Source organism: Atta colombica, unplaced genomic scaffold (assembly GCF_001594045.1).
Source record: "Atta colombica isolate Treedump-2 unplaced genomic scaffold, Acol1.0 scaffold38, whole genome shotgun sequence".
Classification (NCBI taxonomy): domain Eukaryota; kingdom Metazoa; phylum Arthropoda; class Insecta; order Hymenoptera; family Formicidae; genus Atta; species Atta colombica.
The window spans coordinates 4765967-4782781 of record NW_017259490.1 but is presented as its reverse complement, the minus strand read 5'-3'; the positions used below and the strand labels follow the sequence as shown (position 1 = coordinate 4782781).

General features: G+C 36.9%; 1 protein-coding gene across 3 annotated transcripts in view; it reads left to right on the top strand.

Moving 5' to 3' along the window:
• The window catches only part of LOC108690897 (acid sphingomyelinase-like phosphodiesterase 3b), a 43679-nt gene that overhangs the window by 24152 nt on the left and 2712 nt on the right, over nt 1-16815 (top strand). For 2 of the 3 annotated variants that reach the window (XM_018198430.1, XM_018198431.1), the window contains exons 2-10: nt 199-272; nt 1955-2026; nt 3120-3288; nt 5226-5431; nt 6416-6612; nt 14216-14396; nt 14856-14965; nt 15105-15280; nt 16202-16333. In XM_018198430.1, the coding sequence (XP_018053919.1) occupies nt 215-272; nt 1955-2026; nt 3120-3288; nt 5226-5431; nt 6416-6612; nt 14216-14396; nt 14856-14965; nt 15105-15280; nt 16202-16333 (1301 nt within the window). In that variant the 5' untranslated portion in view covers nt 199-214. Of the gene's footprint in view, nt 1-198; nt 273-1954; nt 2027-3119; nt 3289-5225; nt 5432-6415; nt 6613-14215; nt 14397-14855; nt 14966-15104; nt 15343-16201; nt 16334-16815 lie in introns of those variants that run through there. The other variant, XM_018198432.1, reaches the window with a different exon arrangement.

Genomic DNA, 16815 nt, shown 5'->3' with positions numbered 1-16815 from the left:
ATATATATATAATCATCATCTTTATGACTCTAAGAATATTATTTTTGGCCGGAGTTCTTGGCTGCAATCTTGCGAGCGAGCGAAGTGGATTCGTGGCGCGCAATCGCGCAAACAAAGCCGTCCTGCCGTGCCGTTATCACCGATACCGATCGTCGACATTCGGTTTCTGTGGCGCTCAAACGCGGTCTGTAATTACAGGTGCGATTCCGGAAAGATGATACGCGACTACCTGATACTGCTCTCATGGCTCTGCGCGGTGCAAGGGAAGATAGGTAAGTACTGCACGTTCCGCAACTCCGTATTGGCGAATTCCGCCGGAATAACCGTAGAACCTCGTTTATCATAAGACGCACGTTATACTTCCTGTATTGGTAAATGCAATTTTTAATCTTGTATAAAAAGAAATTATATAGCGGTTATATGATTTATCCGATAGCCTTCAGGCGCAATCTGACGTTTATGCGCCGCCAGAATATCCACCTCGCGGCGTAGCTTTCTCAAAAGAAAAACTCCGCAGTATATAATAGACAGGAAGTAACGGCAGATTCGCAGAGCGATAGTACTTCAAGTAGAATCTCAATATAAAAGTGTACTTTAAATAGTTTAAATCCATAGTCATACTCGATTTTTTTTGTTAATGCAACTGTACATACACTGGAATAATGTAGCTGAATATCTCTCTATTCTATTTTATTTTGCATAAAAAGATATAGAAATAAGGCAGTCAGAAAGTAAGCAATTTATGAAATATTTTATATTTTGACTCTGACATATTTTGATATGAAATATTAAATATTTTCTAAAATATTTTCGATTATCTTGTTTTAATATTTTTATGCACATTAAATGAATTAATAATGTTTCTAAGAAAAGCGTATTATGTTATATAATTGCAATAACGAAAAAAACTTTCTCTGAAAGAATATATATAAAAAGCACTTATTATTGAACTATTTAATTTTTTATTCTTTTATTCCGTAATTTTTTCCATCTTCAACAACAAAACAGAAGATATTAAGTTACTGTGATCCATTCTATATAATCTTTCTTTTACGCATAATAATAAAATTTTTAATATTTTTATATTGATAATTTTTGTAGAAATAATTTTTATTATTTTTTACAGATAATTAAAAATTTGTGTTTGTTAGTGCATCAAAAAAGAAGTATAAAATTCCAGTTAAAATTGAAATTGCGATATTGCGCACATTTATATAATACTAATAAATAAGAAATAAAGCTACAACATAAGAAGTAAAACTTCTAATATTTGTTCACTGTTGCACTGTGACGTTTTTCTTATCTGCATTTTATCTATTGTATTTATTTTTTCTCTCCAAGATATAATCAGCTAAATTTCGTGAAACTTTGTACTCGTGTGGTTTACTGACGAAAAAGCAAAATTTCCATTTGTTAAACGAATTTTGCTATATGCAACATTTTCTCGTGTAGATACGCAAATATGATCTCTATGTTTATTTGTGACAATGGAAGCGCAGCAATGGTGTGAGATGTATTTTTCCATATCTACAGCAACGAAAATTGGACTCACCGATATGATACTGGTTTTAATCCCTGGGATATTTCGACAAGGTTATACGTACTGGTAGCCAAATTTTACAGGAGGGAAGCAAAACCCTGTTTATTTAAAAGAACATAAAAATGACAAGCTTTTTGAAGGTATAAATTAAGCCTCTTAATAAACAGTAATATGTATTCGAAATTTTTCCCTATTTTGCACTGACAAATAGATTATTTTTATTCCGTGCCATTCGTTATTACTTTTTCGAAATATACGATTTGACTGAAGCCAGAAAGTGTTCGACGGTGTTAAGCGCCAAAATATATATCGATTTGATATTGAAATTTTTGTAACTGTTTGTGGCGCTTTTTACGTTCTCGCATCTCATATTCGCCATTAATTCTGGTCAGAATAAAATTTTCTATTTTGCAGGATATTTCTGGCATATCACCGATATTCATTACGACCCAAAATATGCTGTGCAAGGAAATGCACCTAATACCAGTAAGTTAATACACTTGTTTGTAATTTTTAACAATTTTGTAATGCGAAGAAGTCAATTGAGAATAATTTTATTGGGATATAGATTAGAATGTTTTTAGAATTTTTTTTTTTTTTTTTGATTGTGTTACATGATTTTCAAGAAAAATGATTTGCATATACTTGTTAATTCTCGCCCAATACGGCCAGAGTTGCGCGCCGCGCCGCGCCGTACCGGGGAGTTGATCACGTAATTGTTAGAGAGCTTTTTCTTTTATCTCATCCAGTTTTTCATATCTCATATGATCACTCACGTGAATCTCATCCTATTAAATTTCATCGTTTCGCCTCGCTTAGATTACGTGACCACGATTTCGCGAAATTTGTGTGAAAATTTCCTTTTTACTATTTTGCTCTTAGAGAAAATACGTGATCGACCTCCCGTTGCGAAATCCAAACCTTGATGTTCTCAGCTAGTATCGGTGTTTGCCAGATGCTTCGAGGTATAAACTTTCCCAAGCGTTTTATACAAATTTCCCTCAAACTTATTAGTATTTTGAGAAAATTTCCACAAAACTCATAATTTCTGAAACTTTTCTACTGGATAGCAGGTTTTTTTGTTGAAAGAAGAAATTTGCATGGGTTTTTTCTCAATTATTTTTTCAGCATGACGAACTGACTCGTAACCGAGTTTTAACGAATACCTTCGAATCGTTATACATTTCATTTTCCGAGGATCGCATGAGCGAATTATTATCATTCCTCTAATAGGACGCTAGACTGTTATTTACTAGTCTACACGCGCGCGGATATTTACCGATCATTCTAGAACTTAGCGTGCTCGGCTGGCACGAGAGACTTGCACGAAATAGCAGCGATCCCACTCTCTCGTTTATTCGATTCACCATCTTAAGTCTCGTGTCGTACGGACGTTAAGCGAGATACAAATAAGTAGTGAGCGCGAATAAGCGCGATCCTGGCCGTTCTCTGTCACGCGGTGCGCATTTTTTATTTCACTAGTTCCCACGATCAACACTGCTTTTTCTCTTGTAACCTTTCCATTTGTCGCTTCTCGATAGTCTCTCACGCGCGGACTCCATTTACCGTCGTGTTTCAGAGTGCTGGAACATGAGAAACATCGTCGATGGCGGACGTATGAGGCTCGACAGAAAACTGGCGGGCAAGTTTGGCGACTACAGTTGCGACTCGCCCTGGGCTCTGATAGAATCGGCGGCACGGGCGATGAGATCGAAGCATGGCGATATCGAGTTTGTCCTGTGGACGGGGTATGTCGAACTATCGTATAATTGTCGGTTAATGTGGTCCAATACGTATTTCAGTACGCGAATCATTGTATAGTGACATCCAAATGGACTCTTATGGACGATAATCTGTTCTTTTTTATTCTTTTTCATGAATACGATATAATTGGTGCACATTATGATTGAGATATGATATATTGATGTAATAGGGGCTATTTATTAACCAATAATTCGTATTAATATCTTTCTGCTTCGAGTTCCATATTGAAATATTATACAAGAATATTTTATTGTTATTATTATTATTATTATTATTTTTAAGAGCTCTTTTTCAATTGATTATTTTCGGTAATATTATTATTATTGTTTCCATTGCAAATCATTATCATTGTTATCATTATTACTAATTTATGTTACGTATTTGAAATTTATGAAAATATTCAGGGCTTTTATAATAGTCAAACGATATACGACCTGCTATCGTTAATAACGATTGTTGTTGTTAAATGAATCATTAACGTATTGTAATTTATTCATGAGATCTCATTTATCATCAATGAAATTATAAACAAGATCCAGTTTGGGGAACGGCAAGTTGTTAATTCAGTTAATAACGCGATTATTATGTGTTGAATATATTACCGTTAAATAAATTTACTTTACGAACGATTTACTAGTTGGAGGTGCACGACTTCCAATTAATTACCGGAAGCGACGAGTACCGTTGACCAGTACAAATATTACGACCGATGACTTTCTCCACTTATGTAATATCGTCTCTTTATTGCAATTATTATTACAAAAAATACAGATGTAAATGAATACAAGGAGTAAATGTTAAAATTATAATATTGATAAAATATGAAATTTCTATTTCTGAAAAGTTTTAAAGTATCATGAATTTCAAATTCGTCATACATTAATGTTAATACATTTCGACATATTGAACTCGCGCGCTTCGATTTCGGACTAAATTCCGTTTGTATTAATCTTGTATACGTAATCATTCTATTTAGAGATAACTGTAAATTGCCTGAATTTTCTGCTTTCAATTAGTAAATGATATTATATTTCGGAGCAAAGATTCAATTTGTAAAATTTTTTTTTAAGAACAACGTGTATAGAGCTTTCTGTTTTTTATCAATTCTATATTTATAGTATTAATTTATAGTATTAATTATAATATAAATTAATCGGGAAAATGAATAAATATAGATATTATAAATAATTAAGTGTAATATTGTATAAAGCAATATATTAAGAATAAGAATGTTTCGCACTTGAGTCATATTTCAGTTAAAATATAAAGAAGTAATTTAATAATAAATATTCAAAAAAATCTTAATCCAACAAAATTCATATTCAATGTTAAAATAATTAGATCCTCATAAAAATTATAAAAATCAATAAAAATCGTATAAGTGATTGAATAAGAAATAATAAAAAGTAATATAAATAATTGAATATAAACAATACACACGTTTCCTTAATAATCATAATAATTTAAAAATAGAAAGAATATGATCCATATCTAAAAGAATATTCCGTATATTATAAACTTTTATATTTATAAATTTCCTCTTAGTTTAATTTCAGAAGATGTCATTTATATTTCTGTCGTGTCACTTTTCTTCCATTTTCGTCATCTGTCGGTGTTTAATCAGTTATCATATTGATGTAACAATTATCAGTGTCTCGCTTGGGTGACAATTCACGCACGTCTCATTTCGTCGTTGAGGTCGTACCGCATTGCGCTTCATCTCGCGTGTCGACGCGACGTGACGGGGCGCGACACAACGCGACGCGTCGCGACGCGGCACAACGAGACGCGCCCTTATCCGGCGACATTTCCTCTTCCTCGCTGTATTTATCAGCGATAATCACCGATGCTCGCGTTGTAATCCCCGAGTACGAGCGTTCTATGTAACTAGGACTAACGAGGCTGTAACTACTTGTTGCAGTGACGCGCTGACGCGCAATGCCGGCATGAACGCCGAGCTGCGTCTGCAGTGTTTGCGGAATTTGACCGAACTGTTGCACCGCACGTTTAAAGGACAATTCGTGTTTCCCGCACTCGGCCACGAAGACATAGGCCTGAATTATACGCAGCTCGCTTCCGTCTGGCAAAATTGGCTACCACCGGAAGCGGTGGATACTTTCGTAAAGGGTAAGTAAACAAATGATGTTACGCGCTCCTCAAATGGTGAATAATACGAAATAAATAATTAAACGGATTGAAATAACGATGGAAAATGTTATCGAAATATGTAATGTGAATAGTTCAAATAATTAATTAATTAGAAATATATTAAGAAGGACTACGAACCATGTTAATTATTAAATTATAATTATGGTTTTATTATAAATTAACTCTTGAACGCTACATTGTGGGAGCAATACTATTGTGACATATTTAATTGCTTGTAACTTTTATAAAAATGAACATATCGCATATTTATTACAATAATGACATAATTAAAAAATTGTCATTTTGGAATTGCTTACAATAAAATAACGGAAACATAAAGACAAAACATATTCTAATTATATTTTTATTCTTTTAAAATCAGCTGTTACTCAAACTTACACTTTAAAATTAATATTACAAAATTTTATTGATTTACAACATTCAAACTCATTTTCTAGAAACTGTTTTTTTTTTTAAATTGTGTCATTATTGTAGCAAATGAATATTGTAAAATTTGTTTCAATCAAAGTGCAAAGAAACATAAGGGTATCAAACAAATATATCTTTATTAATAAAAAAAAAATTATAAGTGATAGAAAAAAAACACTGGATACGTGATATCGAAAAAATATTTAATGGTTAATAACGACGTATTCTACAATTGATTAGCCCTTTAGCTAATCTTTGTAATACGTATATCGATAATATCATACATTTATTATATCGTGCCGTAATGTATAAAAATTCAAAAAGAGGTATCTTACGGTCCCGAGAGATGCATAAATGATCAGCAAACGGGGTTCGCACCGCTCTTTGATTCGCTTCGAAACGCGCGCAACGGGTCGATGCAACATTTATGGATGCCCTCTCTCTCTGAAAATGTTACGGCACAAAGTAAGCTTATTGGTGGGCATAAATTCACCCTGGCTTTACCGCCACGGCACTATTCAAAATTTGTTGCAGCCGGCTACTATACGATCGAGCAGCGTTCGAAAAAATATCGGATCGTCTTCCTTAATACGAATTTGTGGCTGAACCCAATCGACAGCCGTATGTTGCATCGCTCTGGAAGCAGTACGGTCGATAACACGCAGGATCCCTTCGGCCAATGGTCCTGGTTCCAGTCGGTCCTTGAGAATGCGCGGAAGAAGAAGGAGACGGTAGGTTGTTTCTTTACGATATACGATATTATTTGGTCTTCTGAGCTATTATACTGCCGTCGGGCACGCATTACTTTCTTTCCGTTGTATCGCGCTCTCTTTCGTTGCCAGTGTATACGACGATAATAAATTATTCGCGGCATCGCCGTATCGATAAACAATTTTATGGATTTTTGCCGAATAAAGAAGTACTGCGAAAATGATAAAGGCATGCCTGACGGTTTGATAGAGAGCTAGATGGAGAGAGGGATTTAAAGTCGAGGATGCGAGTGAGAATTGAGGATACGGCACTAATTCAACTCGGATCGATTCCTATTTGGACAGTCTGTCGGGATAATGGAATTTTCATCTTTTAATGTAAGTGTCGCGTTATTTTGTCGGTAATATCGATTTTCGGCACCATTGAACTCTTCAACATACGTGGGAACTAAATTAAGCGGAAATATTCTATGAGACTATCTTCGTATATAATTCGCTTCGAAACGAATATTGGACGCCGTTGATAAAGAATGCGTTGAAATTTGTCATGTCCATATATATTTGCGTGCATGCGTGTATGTATCTGTCCCGTTCAGAGTGTATGTAAAAAGATAGTGTAGGACAAAAGAATTTTTACATGCTATCAGTTTTCTCAGATCGATGAAAACGACAGGTATCTCAGAGCGAATGTCGAGTCGTTCGTTATTATGATACGCGTATGTAAATTAAGCTCTTTCTAATAAAGCTGATCATCGATCAGCTTTATAAACCTGTGGACACGAGTTTTAACACGAAACTTGATTGAATAAATGGACGTTTAATCGTTGAAAATATGCTGTAATTCGGTACCAGATACATGTACTCTACTCTATAAAATTACACATTTTGAAACGCGCGCATATTCGTGCACTTCTACAATAGATATTCATATATCAAGAGTCGTTGTCAAAATTACATTTGACAGTTTAGCTTTTATAAATATCAATACGTACTTGAAAAATAAAATATAATTTTTAAAAATATTGTTTAATGAATAAGTTTCTGCCCAATATTGAATTCATTGTTGAAAATAAAATTTTAGAGACTTTTAACTAACAATTATGAACGAAAAAACACAACACAGTTTATATTTCTTCCAAAATGTCGCACGTCAATGTTGTGAAATCATACAATTTGTGTTACGCTACTTCTGTGTAAGTACATTTATAAATTCTTATTAAATAATTGATTAAATTCATTCTATACATAAAATACCATGATTATTAACGAGGGTTTAGCGCAAGAAAAAAACGGTAAAGTTAAAGATATGCTAATGAAATTGAGATTTTTTTTTTTTTTTCTCGGGATGAATTAATGTCACTTGCCTATCACAAAGAAACTCGCATCAAACAATCGGCAAATAACACGAAAAAAGAGAAGGGTGAGGAGTTGTTCTTTGCACGTCCAATAACTTATTGAATAGATTTTTAATCAGTGCCGCCGCGGACGGCTTGTTTTACACGGAACTTCGTCGACACACGAATATTCGATACGAACTTTCATCCGATCTAAAAACGACCTCGTCAAGTCACTCACACGATCGCGTTTATTGGAAAGCACGTTTCACTGAACTTTCCTCTAGGAGATTAATATCAGAAGTCGCGAATCTCGTGCGCGCCAGTGTCATTCAATATCTTACTTTTCGCAAAATATTTCGCTGTCCAATAACGTTACACCGCAATTTTTAAAAATAAAGCCCGCATTTTTTTTTCGCTCTATATATTTAATCCCGTTGATGCGTTTTGATTGATAAATTGGCAGATTGACTTAACGATGTCGCAGATTGACTTAACGGTATGACAACAATTTTGCACCTATAGTTATAATATCGCTCTACATCAGGTACACAAACAATTCTTCCGATTACCCGTCAAGCTCGCCAGACATCGTAGAATTATGGCAAGTGTTTCACCGGGTAAATATGCACGTATAAAACATTCCCCGCGTATCTCGCGTGTCACACGACAAGTTGAGTAATTGAAGGGTTGCACCCATGTAAAGGTATTACTCAGTTTCACAGTTTATTGTTTCGCGAAAAAGCGTGGAAAACCCAGGTTACTGGCGACATTGGGGAAAATTTAAGGTGACGATATTGCCCTCGTCTCACTTTACCGCGCAACGAGATGTGTTTTTTCTCATTTCTTTTTTTTATTTTAAGAATAAGTTACATGATATAGGTACGACGAACAATTGCACGAGCAATGAAAAAAATCGCACGGCATATGAACGTGTTTCACGCTGCTTGTCGTATTAAAGCGCCAACGCGACATAGATGTAATCGTCAAGAAGATAAATTTTAATGAAATAAATTCCCATAAAGCGTACGAAGCGAATAAAATCCCGTTGATCGGGCTTCAATAGGATGTATGATTTATCAGGCGAGCTGTTTTGTAGTCATCATTTTCGTTCCTTCTCGTTTACGCATTTAAAAATTACTGTCTGAGTAGATACATTCGCTGGCCCGACAGCATGACATATCGCGATTCTCTTGATCATATTACGGTTATAATTATCAGCCAGCTTATTAACTCTTACCGACGCACACCGACGAATTTAGCTCAAGGAGATTCTTGAATGAAAATTTGTAATAGTAGTAGCTAACCGTATATATCCTCGTAGGAAGATGAAGCAAATTGTATAATTTCCATCGAAGATTTGAATGCAAATCGCAAGAGTGAGTCCCTCTCTATTCCGGAATACAATTTCTCCGGGATTTCCGTTTTCGACGTATTGCGCTTTCTCTTCCTCTCTCTCATACGATCCGCGTCATAAAGCGCGATGACAAATCGTAGGTAATGCCCATTACGCCCGGGGATCGTTGTGGGATCCAACGAGATGAGAGAGAGAGAGAGAGAGAGAGAGAGAGAGAGAGAGAGAGAGAGAGAGAGAGGGAGGGGAAGGACCGATCACAAAATCCTCTTCGATCAGAGAGGCAATTAATTCGGCGCACTCGCTTCGCGAAAGCTACGTCGCGATGGCTCCGGTATCGCGCGAGCTAGCGAGCGAACGGAAATCTTCCAAGCCGGGACCTATCGAATATCGCGGTTCCCGGGGTTATCGGTTATCGATTACGCCGCGGGGCGTGTAGTAGAACGAGTTCGACATACGCGAGGGAGATCCTTCACGCGACCGAGATGGCACGACCGACGATAAATTATGGAGGGACTTGGTATTCCATACATGGGCCCGCAAGAGGAGACCCCGTCCATATACGTAAACCGTTGCACGCCACCGCCATTGATCCCGATCGTATTAACCGAACGGCGAGCGCAAGAGAGAGAGAGAGAGAGAGAGAGAGAGAGAGAGAGAGAGAGAGAGAGCTGAGCCGCGCCATCGCGTTCATACACATCGGCGTATTCACCTATGTGCACGTTCGAAAAGGCAACCCTGTTACCCTGCATAACGCCACCGACTGGCTCGCGTATGAAGAGTGACATTATTTTTCAGTGTACCTTCGAACTACGTGTGCAATAAAATTCTGCGTAAATTTTTAATTCCGTATGGCCAAAAGTCAGAAATTATTCGTGGAATTTACTATAGCAAACTGAATCCCACTCTATATTTTAAGCTGAACGTGGTTACATATACTCTGGTAGCCTCGTATTATATTTATATATATTAAAAAAAGAAAAAAAAAATGTGGTCTCTAATTGTTGTTATTCCCGTGAATTCGCGTATCCATGCTTCCCCGAGTGTGCTATTATTTTTACCACGGAACCATGATTTGTTCGTTAATCTCCGGCCAATTGACAAGTTTCGAGAAATCTTCTCTTCTGGGAATTTTTAACGTGTAACGTTTCCGCAAGTTTTTAAACAAAACGTATAGTTAATATTAGGATAGTAGTCGAACATTCACAATAGAGTAATAACGCATCATATGTGATGGATTTTGATAAACTAAGTATGTTCTTTGCTCGATAGCCATGCACGATATTCCACAAGCTCTCGGGAGACTCTTAAAGCCTTCCTCTTTCTCTCCATTTCTCCCTTTCCTTCTCTGACTTTCTCTTCTCCTTTCTTCTCGGAAAGCTCTTAATGCGGATCAACAGCGTGGAAGCAAAATAGCTGTCCTCTTGAAAAGCGATGAAATGACCAGTAGGATAATAACAATCGGAAAATGTAGCGAGCATGGCTCGTTGGTCGCAACTCTGATAACCAGCAATAATTTTCTCCGATCCTCCCGCGTCACCCTCTTATCCTCCAGTTTCTCCTGCTTCTCGGATGCTCGCTCGATCGCACCGCGCGGACGCTCCGACGCACTCCTCCGGGGATTTCCGGAGAAGAATTCTCGGAAAATCTTGTATGTCCTTATGTGCGCCCGGATAAAAAGAGCGCGCGGAGACACGGTTGGAAGGGAACGCGGTGAGGGGTAGATGCCCAACTGCCCAGGTTCTGAGATAGAAATCCGATTTTCCGTGGACAGATATAATCTCGCGCCGTTGTCGTTTCGCAAACGGTCCAAGTGGGCTTCTCGATTCCCCGGCATTCCCATAGAGACCAGACGCGATGTCGTGGCAAACGGTAAAACGGTAAACGGACGGGCATCCTACTACAAGAGAGGTTAGCGGTACAGCTGGCGAAAGGGAGAAGGAGGAAATGGATCGATCGATCGTTCCCGACGTCGGATGGATAATACGATTACAAATTACGAGTCGTTTAAGAGCGTCAGCGGCAAAACTGACCAATCAGCGATCCATTGTAGCCCGGTCCAATTCGTTCATGCCTCCCTTGAATGGCAGCCGTGATTCCTGCACCTTCGGCAAAAGGCCCTCGGCAGCAATTTAAAATCGACGTCTGTGCGCTTTTCACGCGATATTTTTCAATCTCCGCGGCGTCGACGATTCGGTTGTTTGCGGAGAGCGCGCTTTTTGCATCTCTCCCGTCTCCGCCGCGGATGAACGTTTTTGCGTTTATTCCGCGGACCGCAATGCCCACGCGACGCGACAATTCGCCACATAATTCCAAACGCGTCACTCTCATTCAACCGCGTTCGTTACCATTTATCTTTCAAAGAAGGCAGCCTTTTCCCCCACGGCGCGATTTGACGAAAATCCCGGCGAATGAAAATGTATCTCTCTTCCGTTATTCACTTAACGAGTTTTGTTCTATCTTTATTTACTATTTTGGTTGGAATGATCCTGTGGGAATATAACCGAGCTCCAGGCTCGAATCGATGAATTCTGATTCATTATACAATAGATACATTTTTATCAATAGTTTCTGTTAATGCCATCATATTTCTGTCATTGTTGAGAATAACAGATGCAGTTTCGTCTAAAATTATCAGCCACATATTAAATAATTAAGAAGAGTATATACGTTTCATGACCGTAGAAATAATATAAAAAAGATTCCAGTTGAATTAAAATTTTTAATAAAGTTAAAAATAAGATGGCACAGTTTCAAGGTAATTTTGGCTAATCAAGAAAATAGTCGATCCTTATTAGCTTTAATACGTCTTCCGATTGTTCTTCGAAGACGGTCAGAGACATATCTGGGCTACTTTTTCAATCAAAGGTCTCGACGCTGGGCACCAACTTCTGCGTCAATTTGCGTTTCGAACCGGTGGGACTAATTTCGCGTACGTGTCCGATTAGATATCAAGTCCTTCGTATCTCCAATCCTCCATCGTCGCGACAGATACCACGATCGAACAAGCATATCTCTGTGTATGTGTGTGGGTTGTGTGCACTAGCGCTTGCCATCCGCGAGTGACTGGCCGGTTTGCTGATGCTAACGAGACTTCCTACGTCCCGAGAGACACATTGCGTAGCCACGTACGTGATTCACCCTAGAGCGTCTATTTAACCGGGACGTAGTCACGCGACGTAACTAAGGATATCTCCGTTGAATGCTTCCGCTCTTTCGTATCGGACAGGAGTTGTCGATATTTAGTACCCAAGTATTGACAGCCTTTCTCAGCAGTTTTTTTTTTCGCAGTCAATAAATTATTCTATCATAAATTTACGATATTATCGTTATTATTAAGTTTCCTACCAACATTGTGGCACAAGTTTACTTTAACAAAGTTACACATTTCCGATTTTATCATGTATCCGAGCATGCATGTATATGTATGATATATATGCATATAGATTTCTCCATGATAAAAATAAACTTTGTAGAGTTCGCAACACGATAATAACAGAAGGTAAATATTTTTAATTATTATAGGTACAAAACTCTAATAATAAGAGTGGGGAATATTTGTTTTTTGTGTTACTCTATCTATATAAAATATATTTCTTTCAATGTAAATTCCAATAATAATTGTAATTGGACTGATACATTTCATCGCTGCAATCTATGTCATTCATAAATTATTTATATTGATTTTATTTTTAGAATATACTATAGATCTAATATCAAAACAAGAATATAAATAAACGCTCGAAGTTTGCAATACAAAAATCAGCAACCAATAACGAGCAATATAAGGTATTTTGTTAATATATTTAATATAAATTTAATATATCAATATAATTAATATATCAATATATAAATTATAATATAAACATTTCGGCTACAGAGCCTTCCTCCAGAGTATAAATAAGTTAACATATCCCTTTCGCTTTACAACTATTTTAAATTAAAGAAAAATCCCATGTCAATTATTGATGATAAATACTGGTGAACCATGTCAGATGTTCAAAAGATACCCAAATAAAAAATGCAAAACTAATTACTCGTTTAACGACAAGAATTACGTTTAGTCCCATAATGTAAGAATTTCTTTACAATTGATTTATCTAGATCAAGATATAATATATATATATACATAAATTCGTAGAAATTTCTAATTCTAAAAAACATACAACCTACTCACATCAATACATAATGGTGCATCAACGATTTCCTCACACTTTTTATAGAAAAAAAAATGTAACAGCAATATTCGTTTTAATAATGACGATATATAACGTTACGTCTAACGGTTCCCACTGATGATCGAGAATATATAAGCCTACAATTATGACTTTATATAGGTTTGTTTGTTGTTTTTTTAAGTATCAAAAATGTATTAAAAAATGATATTTTTATTTTTATGCATTACATTTGAATACAACTTTGTTTAGAAAGTGAGCTAATGTTCTATAATAAAAGCTTTAAAAATGTCAGATACATATTGGGATAGCATTCTATTGCACAAAACATACACAATCGATACTACTAATAATAATAAATAAGATTAACATCGAATAATAGATATATTTTTATAAATTAATTGGCTACAAAAAAGCCTGATATTCTAAAAATACTATTTATTGAACCGCCATATCTTCACATCACAATAAAATTTTATATGCATATGATAGAAAAATTAAATAAAAACTTTTTAAGAAAAATTTATTGTAACATAAAAGTATACATTGCATCAGAAAGTGTCTTCACGTCAAATAATGTGGCTTGTCAAAGATCAATCCAACGTGGGAAACATCGAAAATAGTATCGGAATACATCGAGTTTTCATGAATAGATATTAAGGTAGAACACAGATAACGAAATGTCGAACCGACCTAACTATGCAGATTCCTCGAAATATCGATGTTCGATGATCATTCCTATTCTACTCTGTAACGGTCAGGTGTACATAGTCGGCCACACACCGCCGGGGGTGGACGACCACGAAAGCGGCGCCGCGGCGCTCAACGAGAGGCACAACACCAAATATCTGCAGGTAGTCCGGCTCTACTCGGACATCATCCGAGGACAGTTCTTTGGCCACTGGCATTCGGATACATTCCGCGTGATATACAGTGACACAGGTATGTTACAGCAAATTGTCAAGACTTATTTACAAACACTAGTTACAAAAGAGTAGTAAATTGTGCGGATATGTAACTAGTATAACTATAGATAATATTTCTGTGAAATATAACAATTTCTTGACACGATACAAATGTGTGGACTATTTATCTTTATTTCTTGTCTTGTAATTTAGAATGAAACAACTTCGATCTTCGTTTTTTTCTTTTCAAAGTTGTTTCTTGTCAAAATTTTGTTGAACTGTCCTTTTTCCTTTGATAGTCACAGAAAAAGAGAATCAATCAATTTCTTAGATAAATTATTTATCGTCTCAGTATTTGTTGTCCCTTTATATCACCCTGGTTTAGATGAACGTACTGGTTTTATCAATTTTGATTTAATAATATTTAATCCTTAATTTTATTAATACTTGTAGCGCGCGATTAATTATTCAGCGAAACGATACTTGTATTGAACAGGTCTGCCCGTATCTTGGATAATGATGGCTCCCAGCGTAACACCGAACACCGTCGGGGGGCCCAACAACCCGGGTTTGCGACTCTATAAGTTCGAAACTAACACCGGACAGGTATGGCGGGCGCGTATACATTCTCAATATTATCGTGAGGTTTCCGTAACGGGAACGCTCTATTTGCGCGACGTACCAATTTCAAAAGGGACACAGAAATGTAGAACCTGTCTATGTGTACGTGTTGCACGCTGCGCAGATTCTGGATTACACGCAGTACTATCTTAATCTGCCCGAAGCGAATTCAATCGGCAAAGCGAACTGGATAGTCGAGTACTCGCTGCTCGACTATTATGAGCTGGACGAGATAACGGCGATCACTCTTCACGATCTGGCGGACCGGTTTACGCAGTCGAATGATTACGCCTTCGTCAGGTATGTATACGATGAAGTGGATCGATCGATCCGTTCGCGTAATTTAGCCCTAAAACCATAATGGCGCACCCCGCTAATTACTGGCCTCGATTATGCCTTAAGCCGCTGGTCTCGTGTCGATGTACATTCTTTCTTCTTTAGATTAATCAATAGATATGACGTAAAACAAATAGTGATCGTTTAAAAATATCATTTATATTGTCAAGATGTCAATCGTGATCTTTATAAGAAAAAAATCAATTCAGGATTATGTTTGTGTTGCGATCCATTTATTAAAAGCTTTCTACAATAAGCCATTATCTAGCTTTAAATTTTAAGTCGTAAGAAATTGACCAATTATAATCGATTATATAATCGACTATGATTGGTCAATTTCTTACGACTTAAGATTTAAAGCAAAGGATAAAAGACTTTCAACAATAAGCCAGAATACTCTTCTCACACTCGACTGTGTGCTTGTTGAAAGTCTCTTAGCCTTACGTAGTACGTTTCGCATAAATGCCAGTCAAAATATTTCAATGGATGTTTCATGCTGATGTGCGGAATGTGGTTAAGTAGCGTCGGTCGTGTGAGATATCGATGGTTGAGGATTAATAATTCCCGCGTTTCTCCATGAGCCAGCAATTATATCACAGTAATACCTGACTCTGGCCCGGCGACGTTGTGATAACTGTCTACCTCTTTTCGAGACGCGCGCGCCATTACGATGCTAATAACAGTCCTGATACCGTTCTCTCGCATTTCTCCTAATGCACAAGCTCGGTCTCGGTCTGTGTATATTATCCTACCTCGCACACCCCACGCCTCGCGGTCGTGCGTACATGCGTGTGTGTGTGTGTGTGTGTGTGTGCGCGCGCGCGCGCGCGCGCGTGTGTGTGTGTGTGTGTGTGTGTGGGAGTGAATGTATTCTATGTCCCACAGGTATTACGCGGCCAACACGGTCTCGCTGCCGCGCGAGGTAGAGCAAATCTGGGGCTGTGGCGGTCCTCTCAACGGAGTCTGTGCGCTGCATCATTACTGCACTGTGACGAGGCTAAATCCCGAGTCCTACAGGTATATACTTGAGTTTTATGCAAGCGACTCGCAAAAATAATCGAGTATTTCGAAAATTTCAAGTAATTATTTGGAAGCTTCTTATTTCAGAAATGTTGTATATCATTTGCAATCTTCTGATAGACTTATATTTTCTTTTTAATAATGAAAATTTATTTTGTAATATTCGTTAACTATCTAGTTTCTCCACTATTTGATTATAAAAACTTTATATGATGTTTTTAAAATACTTGATCAATTTCGTGAGTAACTGCAATTGTGCGTTTCGTGAGCATGGGGGTTACGATAAAAGTGTACTTCAATTTACCGTTTAAACGTAAGTAAAAGCGATTTCAAACGTGGATCGATCGTGCAATATACGCTGAGAAAATTGCATTATCACGAAAATATATTCGTGATATCGACAAGCTTATTTCACGAGAACGATATTAAATTTTTCTCACAAAACAAAATTGAGGGTATGATTTCGTTTTTACGAAAAC